The sequence below is a fragment of the Sarcophilus harrisii genome, chromosome 6 (genome assembly GCF_902635505.1).
Source record: "Sarcophilus harrisii chromosome 6, mSarHar1.11, whole genome shotgun sequence".
NCBI lineage: Eukaryota > Metazoa > Chordata > Mammalia > Dasyuromorphia > Dasyuridae > Sarcophilus > Sarcophilus harrisii.
Window position 1 is genome coordinate 50654468 of NC_045431.1, and position 19686 is coordinate 50674153.

The window sequence follows — 19686 nt, forward strand, 5'->3', positions numbered from 1 at the left end:
AAGAATTAAGAAAACTCTTTATGAAAGTAAAAGAGAACAGTGCAAAAGATGGCTAGAAACTTAACATTAAAAAAATCTAAAACCATGTTCTCTGTACCATTGCTTTCTGGTAAACAGAGGGAGAAGAAATACAAGATTCTCAGATTTTTCTATTCTTGATTTCAAAGATTCCTGAAGACAACTGACTGTTGCCATGAAATTAAGTAAGATGCTTGCTTCTTGAAAGGAAAGCTATGACAAGTCTGATCAGAACACTAAAAAGCAGACATAGCACCTTTCCAATTGAGGTCCCCGTGGCCCAAATTATGTTTTTTTCAGTAGTTATATGACAGAGTTGGTCTGTGAGGAAATATGAGAGTTGCAGAATTGATGCTTTTGAATTATGGTGCTGGGAAAGATTTTAGAGACTCCCCTAGACAACAGCAAGGAGACCAAATCAGATAATACTTAAGGAAATAAATTCTGACTATTCACTGGAAGAATACTGAATGAAGCTGAAGCTTAAATACTATAGTCATAATAAGATGATTCACTGTATAAAATTCAATGCTGGGGAAAATTAAGGTTAACAGAAGAGGACAGGCAAAAGATGTCACAGAAACAATGAATATGAACTTCGTCAGACTAGAAGATGGTGAGGGACAGAAAGATGGAAAACTGAAAGCTGATATCCCACTACAATCACTAGAATTAATACTTCTGAATTAGATTTAGATTTGATTGTATAAGCCTTGATAGTAGATTTTATAGTAGTTTAATTTCCCTATCCCTATGAGTACAATCTGAACTTGAACTATCTCAGCTCAAAAAGGAAGGAGGTACAAATAAGGAATATAAACTGACTTGCTCATAAACTGTTTTGCCGATAAGGGGCCACTTTGGTGTAGGGAGAGGGGTGTCTGACATAGGACTGGTCCAGAGCATATTAGTCAATTTTGTGTTTTTCCCATTGTTATGGATTGTGGGGATCCCCTTTTGTCAAACACGCCAAATGTAAGCCTGCCCTTTACCTCTGCTATACAGCAATTACAGCCTTAATTTAATTTTTACTGCAAAACTATTTTTCATACCAAGTTATAACAACTTGTTATCTTTTTAACTGCATGTAAGAAAGAACTGCTCTATCAATGGCATCTTTGACTATTAAGAGGAACCATGGACCCCATTTATTGGCAATTGTTAGCCTTGCCAATAACCTGATTGCGCTCAGAATTTTATGCCTCTTTTTCTCTTTATTGCAGTTTTTTTTTTTTCAACAAGAGCCTGACATGCTATGGTTCATGGGATCACAAAGAATCAGACACAATTAAACAAGAAAAATGTGTCAGGTACTGAGCTAAGCACTGGAGATACAAAGAAAAGTAAAAGATAGCTTCAGCTCCTAAGAGTTCACAATGTAATGGGGAGATATATAAATTAAAGTACAAATGACATATATACAAATAAATTGGAAATAATCAACAGAAGAAAGGTACAATAATTAAGAAGGATCATTAAAGATTCATTGTAGAAGATGAGATTTTTAGCTAGGACTTGAAGGAAGCCAAGAAAGCCAGGGAAGCCAGGAGGTACAAATAAGAAGGGACAGTATTCTAAGCATGGAGGCACCCAGTGAAAAAAAAGGCCATTTATCGATAGATTCAGTGCCTTTTTCAAGGGAAATCAAGGAGGTTATTGTCAGCAAATTTGTGGGGGGAAAGAAAGGGCAGTAAAGTAAGAAGTTAAGACAACTGGAAAGTGAGATAGTAGGGTGTGGTGGAAGGAGAGTAGATTATAAAGGACTTTGAATGTCAGAGGATTTAAATTTGCTCCTTGGTGTCATATGGTGCTATTAGAGTCCTTTTATACAAAGACAAGAACTAGGGAGAAGAGAAAATAGTGAATAAGGAAGTGATTTACTAGGGGAGAAGGAGGATTTTGTGTGGCCATTAGACAATAGTCACAATGACATACAGAGTAAAAAATTGTGATATAATTTCAGAGAAGAAACTGCTGTGTGGTTCAGAAATGGTGAGGGATCACCATTTAATTAAAAAAAAAAAAAAAAGGCTGGAGAGATCTCTAGAAGCAAAGCAAAGTTTATTATACATTCTCAGAAGAAGGGCTTCCCACACAAGGAACAGACAATGGAAGGGAGGAAGCACCTTCTGGGGCAGGGTTAACACTTTTAATCCCTAATGCAAATATCCTCTCCCACCACTGACCCTCATTGCCCATTGGCTGAGGATCTTACATTCTAAACGTGGGAACTACCCAAGAAATTGAACTTGAACTTGACCAATAAGTACACAGTTGCCCATATTTGATTGAAATGGGAAGAAACTGATGATGGAGGATAGCAGGAAGGGGACTTAGGTATGCCCTTGACTCAATCTTCAAAGTCCTTCAGGCCTTCACAAACTCTGAAGTAGATGAAGCCTTACTCAATTTTTACAACTGTCTTGAAAGATCTCACCTCATCTAGTTCACTGTTAAGTAATGTTAAAAAGGACAAGTATGGAAGCAGCAATTAGGAACAAGATTACTGTATTAAAAGGTTATAAGAAACAACAGAGTATGAATTGGAAAACATGGACAGGAGTGCAGGGTCATTTTGCAAGTCTGAAGGAGTACAAGTAGATAAAAGCAACACAAAAGGAACAAAGTCAGAATAGAAGAGACTTTGTTCATTATGAAATGGGAATACTTACTCTCTTCTGTTGTAACTACCCACCAATTAGACGGACGCTTAGAAATTCGCTGACTTCTAGTAATAGTGAACTTTTGAGATTGGTTTGGTTTCAGTGTAATTTCTCTCTTCATGGACATTTGTTGGTTTTTAGATCTTATCTTATTTAGTCCTTTTTTCTGAATTTGTTGAGAAGCTTCATTATATTTTTTTTCTTCTCCTGAAATGAAAAAGCATGATTAAAGTAATTCTTACTCAGAATATACAAAACTTTCTAAAACCAATGCTTAAGTTTTGATTTTGTCTTCATAAAAGAGAATTAAATTTTCTGTAAAATTCTCAATTATTCAAATTTAATGACAAATTGTCAGCACTTCATATTTGGGGAAAAAAATCATGTTGATAATGAATATTTACTTCCAAGTCATTAAAAAAAAAATTAGAAGTTTTTTTTGCTTAACATGTTTAAGTTTACTTAACACTTTAAGTAAATTAGGAGAGAATTTTTTGTTAAGAGCAGAGTTTTGTTCAATTTTAGACAGGTGAGATATGAAGTGATTTTTTTCAATTTGCACTTACTCCTATGTGTATATTCAGTGTTTAGTAGCACAGTGTTTTTTATATATATAAGTATTTATTAAATTTTTTTATTCATTCAATTAAGACAGATTCAGGTTGAGAAAAAATAAATTAAAGAATGGTGACAATTTAACTAGAGAAAAAGAATTCTAACAATAATTGGCAGCATAAGTGGTCAATAAGCTTTAAAATCAACTAATAAAAAAAAAAACGCCACTTAATGTAGGACAATTAAGAAAATACAAGAGGACTTTAAGGAAGTGACATACACACGTATATAAAGGATAATCTTCAGCTATCCTTTTAGCTTGTAAAAAAACCAAAGAGAAAGAAACATCATTCTGTTTTAAAGCTTACTTATAATCTAGAATTTGTATGTAATGAAAAAATAAGAGAGAGATGGGTAGATAAAGGATTTGTAGACAGACAAAAAAATTACCAAAAATTTTTTAAAGTATTTAATAAGTTCTTATTATGCAGCTAACATTATCATATATATTCTAGGCCCTTCAGGATATAGATTTGTTTTTAAACAAACTCTGCTTGCTCATAAGAATCTTACAATCTAGTTGAGATGATATACACATGAAACAAGTAAAAAGATTCACACCCAAAAATTATTCATTGATGACAAAATATTTAATAAGTACAGCACACACAAAACATCTGCAGGATTAAACTGCATGCTATAAATACAAAAGAAGTTAGAAGATATCAATATAAAACACAGTCACCATTTTGATGAAAGAGTTGGGGAACTTGGTTAAAGACAAATGTAAAACTAGGAACTTGAATTTGGGGGATTCCAAAGTCACTGGCACAGAAGTAATAATAAATACCATGGATCCAAGATGAAGATGAATAAAAAGAATAGAGTAGACACAAATAACATTTACATAGCTAGAAATATGGAGAAGGGTTGATTTGGCAAAGGACCAAAATGGCAATGACATAGATAAAAGGATGATAGAGAAGGAAAACCTAGACATGACAAATTACTGACCTAATTAACCATTCAAATTACTACATAAGGATTAGAAGCAACAAAAGGCTAATTAAGAATCTTAGTGCCAATGAGTATGGAAAGATAAAAGGAATTTTCCAGTTATCTCAAAGATCATTTTATTACTAATTTAGAACTAGAAGACAATATAGGCCATCTTTAACAAGTTTGTAAATAAGGTGAAGATGTTAAGTGACTTGCCCAAGATCACCTAACAAGTGACAGGCAAAACAATTGTGCTTCTGTCAATGGTAACCCAAAAAAAAAAAAAAAAAAATCCACAACTTGCAAGGAGCTGAACTAGATAGTAGGGAAACAAAAACAAAAACAAAAAACCAGTACCTACCCTCAAGAAGTTTAAATACTGTCAAAATATTAGGACACACCCAGTTTCCCAGAGGAAAGGTCCAGCAAGCAGGCAAGTGCCCTGAGCCTGGCATAACAATAACCCTTTGTCTTCTGGATGATCTCACCCTCTGGCTTTGCTCTGGCAAAACACCAGGTATTCACTGACTGACTTATGATTTTCACATTAATCAAGAACTGGGAGGATTTGCTGGGGCTCTCATTTCCCAGGAATCTCAGAGCCAGAAGCCTAAAGCCACATCTCCTGACACATTCACAATCCTGGAACTGCCAAATGAACTGAACCAGATACTGTATTCCCAATCCTATTGCACGAACTCCTGGTCCCACCCTGCTAACTCTGGTTGGATACCTCACTGGGTCATCACAAGATGACTTGAGACAATCACTATTCCCTCAGGCCACCTTGGAACTGTTTACTGAAAACCTAAGAAGGATGTGTAGTGGTCTTCTTGCTCCTGTGTGGCTTAAGTCCTCCTCCTCAGCAGGACTTCCCCTTGCAAGCATTGTCTTCACTTTGAAATTCAACTTGATTGATTCCTGACTCCTCTGGCCTGCTTTGTTTGACAGAGGAGAGGAAGACACTAAAACAAGCAGCTGGGGTGGGGGTGGGAGAGGGAGTGATAAAGGGAAAGCCTTCATGTACAAGAAAAATAACAGTAGCTAAGCTTTGAAAATAAGTAGGGATTCTAACAGTTGCAGCCAACAAGGAAATGTATTCCAGAAAAGATGGAAATTCAGGACAGAGGCCAAGTTGATGGGAGATAAGAATGTCCTATGTGAACAGCAGCATCAAAGTCAGCTCAGCTGTACTACAGAATGTATAAAGGATTAGAATGTATTATATATAAAGCTGAAAATGTAGGCTGAAAACTTTCAGCCAAAAGCACAAGGAGGAAAGTGACTTGGTCAAGATATTCCAAAGCCAGGATTTTAAATCAAGCCCTTTAACTCCCAATCTACTTACTGCCTTTCTGTTGTACTATGATCCCTTTCATTCACACTGAAAAGGCTTTATCGATTGCTTTTCAGTACTACAGTTCCTGTTGGGCAAAGTGTGACTACACTTTCATCCTTCCAGTTTCCCTACCTTATGCAATCAAACACTTACCAGCAGCTGAGGGTTTTCGCTTTGTAGAGTGACAAGATTCTGCTCTTTCTTCTTCTTGTCCCAAACTTCGGTCAGATGCGCTTTGTAATTTGTCTTGATTTGTTTGTGATACATTAAATCTTTTCTGATGCTTCCCACCTACTTTATGTTTATATACTCCATTCTGGAATTTTCTCAACTTTCTCCTTTCTGTAGTTTGTGTTTTCTCCATTGAGTTAGTTTTGGATTTAGTAGTTCTTAAGGCAGTATCTACTTTGAAAATATTCTGCTCACTGTGGAAACTATCTTGTTTTTCTTCAGCAAAATTAATTAGATCTTCATCAAATTGTCTATTATCTAATTGGTCCATACAATTTTCACTCTGATGTTGCATAACAGTCTTTTTCTTTTCAAAAAATTGTTCCGTTTCCTCAGAATATAGTGTATGTCTTGTGGATTTGGAAGCATTTCCCATTTCAGGAGATAATTTTTTTCTTTTAGAAAGTGATTTCTCCACTGCACGAGCTTTATGTTTTATGGATTTTGAGGTCTTCTTTCCAACAGTAAAATCTGAAATTCCATTCTCTGTATCAGAGTGTTTATCGCTTGCTGTGTTGCAATTTCCTCCTTGCTGTTGCTCTATCCTTGCCTTTTTTCTTTCTGGGTCCTGGAAGCTCTCCACAGGGTCTGCCTTTCTCTGTTTGACAGACTTGCTATTCTTATTAGGTATTAAAATCCAGTCTTGAGAGACAGAGCAATCTGATTCATCGATTATAAATTCATCATTTGATAATTCTAAGTCATTTGGAGGGGGGGAAGGAGAACAGGTCTTTGGTGATGACACACGCCTGAGGACAGAACTAAGAAGGAACACTGTCATATTAAAAAGTTTAAATACGAAACAAACAACCCCCCACTAAACTGTACCAGAAAGATTATATATTAGCAACACAAAATTTACCTATCTTTTTTAGCACCAGGTCAAAAGTCACCTCTTAAATGATGCTTTCTGACCCGCCCTATCACTACATCCTCATTAGTCAAAAATTTTTCTCTTCAGATCTTATAAAGCATTTTTAAATATGTATTTGTATATCATTCTGATTAATAACTAGAAATAACAAGGGAGAGGGCAAGGGAGGCTTGTAAAGGAGATGGCACTTTAGCTAAGCTTTGAAAAAAAGATGAGAGTTCTTTATTTTTGCTCCCTTTAAGGGTCAACATTTATTCAATATTTTTTAGAACATGTTGGGTAATTATGGAAAGAGCTCCAGTGTTAATCTAACAGTTCCATCTTTGCCACTTAACTACTTGTATACCCTGACCATTCTGAGTCTGTTTTTTTCCTTTGAGGAGAATATATGTATTTCCTCCTAAGAAGTGAAGCTCAAGTAAGACAAAGTATTTTATCACCATAAGGCATGGTCTGTGAATATATGTTAATATGAATATTTTATTGAGACAAGGGCTAGAGAACTTAAAAGTCCTAACTTGGTCAAACGGGATCAGAAAATTAACTACTATGACAAATAGGAATTCTAAGAAGAAAGAAGAGGGAAGATATAGCAGATAAGAGGACAGCCTGTACAAAGGCACAGAGGTGAATAATTAAAATGAACACAGCATGTAGTATAAGCAAGTAGGGCAGTTGTAGCTAAAACAAAGTATATAAGGTAGAATAATGTGAAACCGAATTTGGAAAAATGGGCTAGAGACAAACTATGAAGGTTTTTAAATGTCAAAGACTTTTATTTTATCCTAAAAGGCAACAGGGAAACATAGAAATGACATGGTCAAACCTGTATTTTAATAATGTGGACTATGGGAACAAAGAGACTAGAAACTAAGGTTACCATATGGTTAGCTATTTTTTTTAAAGCATTTCTATCTCTTCACCCAATTCATAATGTAAGAAATGTTAATTATATCAAATATCCAGAAATTTGGGAACTTTGTGCCAAAAAAAGAGGTGCTAATAATTTCTTGCTCTACTTTAATGATACTTATGTCCTTTGAGAGACGGAACAACCAAAAACCAGGAAATTCTACTGGAGATCTGATTCTCATCAACAAGGAAAAGTTAGTTTGTGAGGGTTAAAATGATGGAAACTTTGAATGGGAAATAATCACCCCATGTTAACAGATGTGACCGGAAAGTTGCACACAATTTGACATGAACTCTAGTTCTCTAGAATATAAACTCTAGTTTCAAAAGGTTAAGAGAAAGATGAGATTTCATGTCCTAATATTCAATAACGGAAGTTTTTAAGTTAGAAGGAGATTATTCTAATCAAGGCATGATCCAAGGGAAATGAAAACTATATTCAGGGTCAGGAGACCTTGTTTTATATACTGTGTCTCAGAAACTTAGCTGCACTTATTCATCTAACACCTAAGGAATTCAACTGTTTTATTTATTAAATGAGATTGACTCACTAAATCATTGTATTGAGGCAAAAATTAAAACAAAACAAAACAAAACAAAACAAAAAAATCTTATGATCCTAGGCTGAAAATAGTTTTATTGAGGATGTGGGGTTTGAGCAATTAGGATGGTATGGGATAGAATTAATATGATTTTAATAGATGTAATAATAAATGGACACCAATAGTCAAAGAGAAGATGACAGGAAGAAAAAAAAGTGGCACATCAATTACGGTATTTTTATGTAAGATAAGTAGGCAACCAGGCAGAAAAAGGCCAGCTGCATCTTGAATTCAATCAGGAAGTTCAGAAGAGCATCTTTGAGTACTGAAATAAATGGAAAATATTGTTGAGCTACTGCCAACGATCACTAAAAAACTTTGGAGAATTAGACAAATACAGAATTATAAAAAGAAAAAGTGTCCCAATTTCCCAAAAATGGGAGAATGTAATTCTCAAATGATAAATCAATGAATTTAACTTTGAATCTTGGCAAAATTCTAGAACATGTTGCTAAAGAGTTAGTGAATACTTAGAAAAGCAATGATTACAAAGAATTACCCTAGCTTTATCAAGAATAAGTTAAATTATGCTATTTCTATTTCTTTTATTAAACTGGTAAATCAAAGGAACAGATTTCATCATAATATTTGCTTAAGTTTCTCTTGCTTAAAATTTCTTAAAATTATATGATGGAAAGATACGGGCTCTAGATAAAAATATAACTGATCGATTCAGAACTGCTGACCCAAAAAATAGTCATTAATGTTTCATAATCAATTGGAAGGAGGTTTCTAGTGTAGTATCCTAGTGATGTTTGGATGCCATACCTATAATGTTAAATCAAATTAAATTCATTTTAGTACCTTATTGCATACTATTTTATATTGTTCTTCATGTGTTTCAAGTCTTGTCTCCCCAGTATGATTATTAATGACTGAGAAAGTGGGGGAACATTTGACCATGTCATCCATCTTTTACAGTCTCCACAAGATCTAAAAACATAGTTTAAAAAAAAAAAAAACAGTAGATACTCAAAAATACTTGCTGAATTGAATACAGGAATTTGGTTCTCTTAGGCAAGTAGAAAGTTTCTCCTAAAATGTTTGTGCTATTACAGCATAAACCATTTTTTCTTATGAAAAATGTTAAAACTCATGCTAATTCAAGTTTTAAATTATAAAAACAAAATTTAGAATTTCACAAATCTAAATAGGCTTTTTTCCCCAATTCATAGCTTTAAGTAACTCAAAAATAACCATTTTTAAAATTAGATATTAAGCATATAAGTACTAATTTTGATACACAGATATATGCTTTTTAAAAAAGTATATAATTGTGACCTACTTAATTGGAAAAATCTCACATATATGTGACTCTATAACTTATAAATTCATATTATATAACTTCCTTAACTGACCCCTAACTCATCCTTGCTTCCTACCCCTCCTCAAGTTTTCCATATCTCCCAGACCAGACCTCTTCTTCCCCATCTCAGTTGAGAAACCTTTATACATCCTACCAAGCTATCATACCATCTCTATTTCTTTCTCAGCCAAACTACATCTTATAAAGCCGCCTTCTCCACTTGCTGCTTCTACCTCTCTCCCTCACTTCCCAATACTTTGTGCCTGGTTTCATCACTTCACTAAAACTGCTCTCTTCCAAAAAGCAATAATGATCTTTTTAATTGCTAAATGTAAGGGTCATTTCTCAGTCTTTCTCCAATTTGATTTCCATGCAGCACTGCTGATCAAGTTCTCTACCTAGAGATTCTCATTCTTCTTGGGAACCCCTGCTGATTATTGTCCTAGCTTTCTGCTGTCCCCTATCCTTTTCAGGCTCATCAACCAAAGTCCATTACCAACCCTGGTCATTCCCCGGGTTCTGGGACAGAGCTTCTTTTCCCTTTCCACTCTCTCAATAACCTCATAAGCTCCCCTGTTTTTCTTATCCCCATGCCTATTAAACACAGATTGCTTTATCTAACCCCATTCTAAGCTGCAATCCTACATGACTTGCCTCCTGAAGATTTCAGAGCAGCTAAGTCAGAGACAATTCAGATTCAACATTTAATTTTAAAATGTATTTTCTTTCTGCCCCAAACCCACTCCTTTTCTGGGAAAGGCATCACCATGGTACCAATTACTAAAGTTCATAACTCAGGTGCCCTCTCCTAAACTCTCTACTTCCCTACACCCCACATATTCAATCAGGTATCAATTTTGTTGTTTTTACTTCAACATTTCTCATAACACCTCCCCACCCTTTCTCTCTACTCAAAAGACTCTTATCACCTCCTAACTAGGTTGGTTTAATAAGTCTTTCCTTGTCTTTTCACTTTACAGACATCACCACAAAAGCAATTTCATCAATACGAATCTAACCATATTATCCCAACTCAAACAACTCTAAGAGACCCCATTTATTGCAAGTTCTTAACCTGGGGTTCATGATTTTAAAGCTATTTTCATAACTATTTCTCTTGTAATGTTATGTATTTTAATTTACCCAGTTAATAAATACATTTCTGAGAAGGGCTCCACAGACTTCAATATATTGCCAAAAGGGTTCATGACACTAAAAAGGTAAAGATCCAGTGGTGCATAGGATCAAACTGGCCTTTTCTCTGTTTCCCATATACAACACTCCTCTCAGCCAACTCTCTAAGCATTGTCTTTCAATATATGCAAAGAACTGCTTCATTAGTTCTACCTCTCGTCATACAACCTTCTACATGAATCTTTGTCCCTCTGTCACTAGAGCCCTCTCTTCCAACTACTTTGTATTAATTACTTGGTATTTGTATGTTTTCTTTTTATATTTACTTATGAATATACAGACATAAGACAAATACAGATATATAACTATTGTGAAAGCTCCTTACAAAGCTGGGTTTTATTCTCTGTATTCCTAAGTGACTAGCACAGTCCTTATACACAACAGTTTAAAAAATGCTAGATGGTACAATATATAGAGCACCAATCCTGGAATCAGGAGGACCTAAGTTCAAATTTGGCTTCATACATTCACTAGCTGTAAGACCTTGGGCAAGGCATTTAACCTAAGTGTCTCCCCGCCCCCCCCCCCCAAAAAAAAAAAAAATCAAGCCAAACCAAAATATACTTACTAATTAAAAGCACCAAATATGGGGATTACTACAGGGAATAAAGATATACTCCAAAAGATCTTGCCTTTTGAATATAAAATTAAGAAACAAAAAGATTTAAAAGAACTTATTAAATATCTATTATTGAAAGTAACTAAACTATTCATATCCAGCAATCTCACTAGTCGACATATATCCCAAACAAGGTCAAATGCAGAAATGTAAGGTTTACATTTTTTGTGGAAGCAAAAATCCAAAAATATAAATAAATAAAGTGGGTTCGCTAAAAAAATTGCCATATAAATTAATATAACACCCCATTAAACATGAAAGGATTTATGGGATCTGATATTTCACTAAGTAAGGCATCTAGTAACATTATTACTAGGAACTACTTTAGACTCCTACCCATTACACCATCTAGCTGCCCCTAGTTTAGTATTTATTTAGGCACTATTTCTGTCTACATAAATAAAAGGCAGAAGGAAGGATTCATAGATATGAAAATGTGATCAGCAGACTTTCTTCATTAACAAAGAACTGAAAAAGTATGTGGTCTTTTTTATTAACAAAGAAATAAAGTGAGCTGAGCCATCAATTAGAAAAGTTTCAGAGAAACATGAAAAAAACGAAGATTTACATAAACTGATGCAAAGTGAAATCAGAAGAAATAGATTAATTTATACACTGACAACACTAAAACTTTTTTTGAAAAAAATTTTTCAAATCTGATCAATACAATGACTATTCATGACTTCAGAAGTCCATCTCGACAAAAAAATGATGAACTAATGATATAAAAAGATGACCAATTTGTAAATGTTTTTGACATTCTTTCTATATTCTTTGCATATAGAAATGTTCACATCTGCAATGTTTGTCAACTTGAAACACATAACCAAAACAACAAAATACTTTGGCTTACAACCATGTAAATTTTTTAAATTGCTAAAAGATAACTGAATTCTATGTAATGGAAAATCACTAATGACCCCAAATAACAGATAATCAAATATGCCCCTCTTCCTCTCAGCACAGAAGAAGATGATTAGTAATTAGAAAAAAATAAATGAAAGTAACTCAAATTCCACCTCACACTCAAGAGATTAGCAAAGTTGAAAAAAAAAAAAAAAAAGAATACATTTAAGCCTTATAACCCATATGAGGGAAGGTGCTTAATTCCATTTTACAAATGAAGAAACTGATTCTGAAAAGATTAAAAGACTTGTCCAAAATCACACAGCTAACAAGTATGATCTAAAAACTGAACTCATTCCTGATTTTAAGTCCAGAACTCTATCAATTAGGTCACATAGTAAGAGGAAAAGGAAAACTAACATATTTAGAGCAACTTTTTTTTTTTTTTTTTTTTTTTTTTTTTGTAGTGGCCCAAGAAATACAAATTATGCTGGTCATCAATTGGAGAACAGCTGGACAAATTATGGAATATGAATGTAATATACTACTACTATGACAATGAAAATAGGTTTCAGAGAAAACCAAGAGGGAATTAAAGAACTGATGCAGTGAAGTGAACAAAGTGAGCAAAAACAGGAGAACAATTTATATAACAACACTATGGCAAATTATGACAAATTGTGGAACAATGTAATGGCCAACCGCAATCCTAGAAGAGAAATAATGAAAAAAATGCTTGACACCTCCTAACAAAAAGGCGATGGACTCAACTTGTAGACTGAAATATACATTTTTGGACATGGGCAATGTGGTTTGTCTGGCCTCACAATGAATATAGATTACAGAAGTTTTCTTTACCCGGTCCTTCCACAAGGGCAAGGAAGGAGAGAAAGCAAATGCTTAAATTAAAATAAAAAGAGCCAAGGGCTTTTATGATTAATTGAAAATTCATATAATAGTCACTTGAAGTGATCAATAGAGCCAGTAACAAGTCTAGGTCCTCCGAAACTTTGAGGCTCTGAGATAAAACTTTGTCCTCAAAAGTCATAGAGGATCTGGAAGTCTCAACAGAAACTAAAAATTATGACAATTCAACAAAGATACCATCCAGAGACTAAAGGTAGGCTCCAGCACCCCATGGCCCAGATCAAGCAGGGCCAATCATCCCATACAAAAGCAGAGTGAAGCAAGGAAAGAAGAGCCTGGCCCAGAGGCAATGACTCTAAGGAAATCAAGACAACATTAGAAGCAAAAGTCAGAAAATTCTCACAGCAAAATAACTACAAAGGATTTGGTGTTATATGGTATAAAGGTAAATAAAAGTTAGACTGGTTGTATTGGATAAAGTAAGGAAAAGTCTTTGTTATAAGCAACTGAAAATGAAAGGGTTTGTTTTTTTTCACAGAAAAGTAGCACAATGGAACTAATAGACTAGTTAATAAAAGGAGCATTTCATGACTACATTGAAAAATGCAGTTAGTTTTACTTCCATATCTCACCTCCAGCCTCTGATATCCAAAGAGTAGTCAGAAAGATACTTTTCCTCTATCTCTAGTTTAAAGAATTTTTAAAACATATCCTCAATTCTGCCTAGGTACACTCTACCAGTCTTCAAGGTCCAACTCAAATGCCACCACTTCTATGAAACCTTTAATAATCTTCCCCTTCATAAATTAAAATATCCCCTTTCATCTGACTGTAGAAATTTTCTTAGTATTTCCAATGTTCTAAATGGTATTCTACAAATTTTTTAAAATTTATTTTATATTTAATTTATGGAATAACGCAAGCATTCCTAAAACATAGTATAATTTTAAAAATTTTTAAATGACTGCACATGAAACTGCAACAACTATTCTAATCAACTTGTTATTCATTTACAATATATAAACATTATCATGCACATTTTTTTTTCCTTCTGATACCCTAAACATGACTACAATTAGACACAAAAGTGTGTGTGTGTGTGTGTTCTTTCTCTGGATACAGTCTTCCTTCATATATCCTTTGTAGTTAATTTGTGTATTTTCAAAATGACTTCTTTGCACAAAGCTGTTCTTAATATTGCTCTTAAGAACATCTTATTACCCCATAAAGACTGCAAATTACTTAAAGGAAGAATTGCCTCATACTTAATATGTCTTTCATAAAGGAATTGTGCAGACTTCTGAGTAAAAAGACCTCATGTCCCCAAAGCAAAATTTACATTGAATTTTTTATATTAAATTAATGCTTCCCTGAATAAATATATATATATTTTCCAATTTTAGATGAAAATTGTAAATTTCTAATGCTTATTATAGAATTTTAAATAAAAATATTTATTTTTCATTTCAATTCATATAATTATTAACTCACCTGTTTCTATAATTACTTTTAGCTGCTTGTAAAAGTAACGTTGAAAAATCTGTGTCAGTTTTCGGTGGAATTTTCTCTTTGGGATCTTGTATTGTTTGCTCAGAAGATTCTGACTGTCTCCTCTTTTGTTGTCTTTCTGATTCTTTAACACCTTTATCTGCTTTCTTCACAGCAGACCAAACCACTATATCTTCAGAATTTAAGCTACAGATTACACAAAAAAAATTAAATGGATATGTGTATATAACTTGTGAAATACATGTGTCCATGTGAATATTCAAAATCAAAAATTTTTTGGTAATCAAATTTGATTTCAGAATTTCTCTGAATACTTAAAAAGATTTTCTATACAACTCTGTAATCCGATTACTAATTGAAATACTATTTTTTTTTTTAATTTTCAAGCTTTGGTGTAATACATGCAATAAGAATATCACAATTCTTTTCCTTTCTATCACAACTTTAAACTCTACTTTCATCCAAGTCTCATTCTTTCTTCCTACTGTAGTGCTTTAAGTGAAATGCTAATAAAAAAGTATAGTTTTCTTCCTCAAAATCTTTTATTACTAAAAGCAAAATGTGAAAACAAAAATGTCATCATTTGAGAAGTATAAAAAAATTACCTCTTTTTAGTTTTAAGACTCGATTTGGGAAGCAAAGATTGCTGGATGACTGAATTCCCAAACACACGGCTCCGTCTATCTTGTGTAGTAGGAATAGCTTGCTGAGGTAATGGTAATATCTCTGTTTCCTTAGCCAAAAGACCAGGTGATCCAACTGTTAAGTAAAATTCTTCCACAACTTCATTAGGAATTTTATTACGTTCTTCAGCTCCACTCGAATATCTTAAATTTGGTGTATTCCTCAAACCAATTAAATCACCTTGTGAAAATTTCTGAGTAATTTCAGGATGCAGGGCTAAGAAAAAATTATCAAGTAAGAAAAAATTTTCATATTACAAAAAAAATAAACACAACTCACTAACCCAGAAATAATTTCAAGACTCATCTTTTGAGTTTTGACTACTTTTTAAGAATTTACCCATAAAGCATTCAAGTTTAAGTCCTGGGCTAGGATCTTTTTAGAGGGAGAATGCTAGTTTTTTATTTTCTTATTTACTTACTTACAAAAAATGACTATCCATAAGTTAACCTCTCTATTTTCCTTTAAAACTTAACAAAATTGAAGTCTAGATGAACCCATCTCTGCAGAGGACTCCAAAAGAAATGATCCTTAAACTTTTTGTTCAGGATACAAAAGGTTACAAAAAAGGAGAAAAAACAGGACAGGATCCCAAAATTCTTTTAAGATGCTTTAAAAGCATCAATACTTTTGCAGATTAATCATCACCCAAGAGCAAAAAATGGAACAAGGAGTAAAGGAGATGGTAAGAGGGCATAAGAGGTTTTAAAGGAAGATCTGGAATCTAAAATAAAAATAACTTGGGCTTCTAAAGTTGCCTAGAATCAATCTGAATTCAGTGTTTCTTTCAAATAATATCCCCATACATATAATTATTACCAACCTGAACTGCTATTTGTCTGATTTTGTAATATAGCAGGTTGCTGTGAAAAAGGTGAAGTATTTTTTTTCACTGAAGAAATCCTATTAGACTTTGAAGGTGATATTTGGTCCTGAGTAGGAACAGGAAAAAAAAAGAAAAAGAAAGAAAATTTCACTATATTGCAAAACAATATTTAAAATCTAAACTAAATGGCCAATTTTGACCAAATTAATTGACTGCTACCTTTTTTGTAGTGACAAGGAATAGGTGTGGAGTGGATGTCCATCAGTTTGGGAATGGGCAAATAAATTGTGGGAGATGAATGTAATAGAATATCATTTTCTATATGAAATGATGAGATTGATTTCAGAAAAGACTCTTAAATGTTAATTTATCCTAAAATGCTAACTTATTAAATACATAAACAATGATGAAAAAGAAGAAAAAGGTGAAATATAACAATTCTTCATTTTTTATATATATAATAAATGGTTTATATGGCAATCAACTGTAAAGTTCCATTATATGGAATTTCCCCCCAAAACAAACTGACTATCCATGCCTTCTCATTTGTTGACTCCTACACACAAATATTAGAAGACTTAAATTTACGGTTTTTATCCTATACTTAATACCAAAAGAAAAAAAAATTTTTTAAAGTTAATTTAATTTTATTACAGAAAGAGGGAGGGGAGGGAAAGATGATCATTTCTCTATCTCCAAAACTCTTAAGTATAGCTTGCATCTAAAAAAATTTTTTTTCCAATTAGCCATTTACTTTCGAATCCTATCACACATGAAATGAAGGGAAAGAAAGAAAATTTAAAAAGGGAGAGAGAAAGGGAAAAGGAAGGAAGAGAGAGGGAAAGAAGGAGAAATGGAGGGAGGGAGAAAAGGAGGAAAAGAAGGAAAGAAAACAAAATCTTTTAACAAGTATTCACCATCAAAAATTCCCTTAAGTGGTCACATCCAAGAATTTATTTATTTCTCAATTTGTATCCTACACTACTGTTTTGAAAGTGGGTATCATACTTCATCGATGGTTTTCTAAAAATGTGGTTGCTCACTGTAGTAACATGAATTTTTAAGTTTTTCAAAGCTTATTTTTTCAGCATTATTCTATAAATTATTCTCCTTGTTCTACATACTTTTTCATATCAATTCTTATGGCACAGCAGTATTGCATTACATTCATATATTACAATTTGCCTGCCATTCCATTAAATCTCCACTTCAATTGTCATTACAAAAAAAGCTGCTATAAATGTTTTGTACATATAGGTGCCTTTCCCTTTTTATCTCTTTGCAGTATAGGACTAGTTAGGGTATAGCTGTATTAAAGGATATACACAAGTATAATGACATCAAAATTGCCTTTGAGAACCACTAACAACTCACAGCTTCACAAACACTTCCTTACTGTGCATTTTATATAACAAGAATAAAATCTAATAGGCATAAAAAGGGAAAACATTCAAATTAACTACAAAATGCATTACATTCACATCAATCTATCAAAGCACAGAAAACAGTTATATAGACAATTAAAATGTTTCTTAAAGAAACAAAGAAATGAAAGAAAGAAAAAAAGAAAAAAAATTTTAAATAAAATCAAGAAAAAAAGAAATTAAAAAAAATTAATTATTATAGGACTACTTTTATCAAGTAAGGAATGGCAAAACAAATTATGGAACTTGAAGGGGATAGAATATAAGCAAACTGTAAGAAATGTAAAACAAGAAAACACATGATACAAAACTACAGAACTAATTGCAATGTAAATGCAAAGAAACACAAAAAAAATCTAAAAAACTGCAAAATTACAATTAATAACCATGTTCTGAAAGAAGAGATGTGAGAAGGCCTCCCCCCAACTCTTTTGCAGAGGAAGAGGTCTACAATCATGCAACATTTGCCTATGTAAGATTGTGGTTTTTGAAATTAATTTTTTTTCTGCCTTTTCTTTTTAACTTTTTAAAAATTGCTATTTCAATGGGACAGTTTTTCCAGGAGAGGGCGTGAAAAAAGAAAAAAAAAGATAACATTTTAAAAAATGGAAATTAACTTATAATATATTAAGCTGATTTTTAGTAGCACAGTCACAACAATCAGCATATTGGTTGGTCTGAAAACTGTCTATAGCAGGGGTCCTCAAACTACGGCCTGCAGGCCAGATGGAACCTGCTGAGGATGTTTATGCAGCCGGCTGGGTTATGGCAAAATCAGACTGGAAGTGTTTTGACCTAAACTTGATTTAGCAACGCACACTTCCGGCACTGGGCTGAGGCTGCGGAGACAGAGTGTGAGGCGATAACAAGGTGAGGCGAGTTCCTAGGCCAGGGTGTGCGGTGTGGGGAAGGGAGAGAGATGCAGAAGACAGAGAACTGACGGCCCGTGGCCTTGTACAGTAATGGCAGCTACTACAACAGACAGGTGCAGGAATGTACAGTGCATGTTGCGCATGTCACAGCCGCTGCAGAGGGAATTCACTGCAGCAGTGAAGGTTGGAAGCGGGAGCGTGAAGAGCGGGAGAGAGAGTGCGGAGAAACGGAGGCATCACAGTGCAGAGGCAGCTTGGAGAAAGTTGGACATTGCAGTCTGTATGTCTCTGTGTGGGCAAAGTTATTGCTGGTATATTGTTTTTGTAGCACTCTGTATGTGTGTGTGTGTGTGTGTGTGTGTGTGTGTGTGTGTATGTGTGTGTATATATATATATATATATATATATATATATATAGGTATTTTACTAATAGCAATTTGGAATCCCCAAGAAATAATGATGTCAAGAAAAAGAAAAATTGATTCGGAGTGTAGGATATTCAAAGAACAGTGGACTTATGATTACTTTTTTATTCCGTACAAGGAAAGAGCTGTATGTCTGATATGCCAGAATATAGTGTCTGTGTTCAAAGAATATAATTTGTGTCAACACTATGCAACTCAACATAAAGATAAATATGATTGGTTGGAGAAGTGAGAAAAGATAAAATGTTAAAACTGAAAAATACACTGGCAACTCAGCAAGATATTTTTGTGAAGCAGAAGTAGCTAAATATTTCATCACTGCGAGCAAGTTTTCAAGTTGCCAAGCTAATAGCACACACTGGCAGACCATTCGTGAAGGGAGAATTTGTTAAAGAATGCCTTTTTACTGTTGTCAAGAGATGTGTCCAGAGAAGGCTGATTTATTTATTTAGTACAGCGAGTCTTTCAGGACCTACAATTACACAGAGGATTGAAGAAATGGGAGACAATCTGCATCAGCATTTTGCAAAACTCCATAAAAAAAATTTCATATTTTTCCTTGGCACTCGACGAAAGCAATGATGTTCGTGATTCTGCACAACTTCTAATTTTTATTCGTGGGACGAATGATTATTTTGAAGTCATAGAAGAGCTTGCTGCACTGCAAAGCATCAAAGGAACAACTACAGGAGAGGATATCTATGAAAAGGTTTGCCAAACTACGAATGGCTTGGAGTTGGACTGAACTAAACTAGCCAGAATGACAACTGATGGTGCTCCTAGCATGGTGGGGTCTAAGAAAGGAATAATTGCTTGCATTAACCAAAAGATGGACAAACATAACCATTCTCATCCAATAGCCACACACTGCCTCATTCACCAACAAGTTCTGTGTAGTACAGTCACTGACGTGGGACTCTG

The 19686-nt window shown here is 33.9% G+C and overlaps 1 protein-coding gene across 4 annotated transcripts in view; it reads right to left on the bottom strand.

Annotated features, from left to right (window-relative positions):
• CENPC (centromere protein C) overlaps positions 1-19686 on the bottom strand; it is a 53833-nt gene that overhangs the window by 28311 nt on the left and 5836 nt on the right. For all 4 annotated transcript variants that reach the window (XM_031943947.1, XM_031943946.1, XM_003773228.3 and 1 more), the window contains exons 5-9: positions 16042-16150; positions 15140-15434; positions 14517-14720; positions 5728-6566; positions 2691-2888 (exon numbers count right to left, since the gene is read on the bottom strand). In XM_031943947.1, coding sequence (XP_031799807.1) covers positions 2691-2888; positions 5728-6566; positions 14517-14720; positions 15140-15434; positions 16042-16150 — 1645 coding nt within the window. The remainder of the gene's footprint in view (positions 1-2690; positions 2889-5727; positions 6567-14516; positions 14721-15139; positions 15435-16041; positions 16151-19686) is intronic.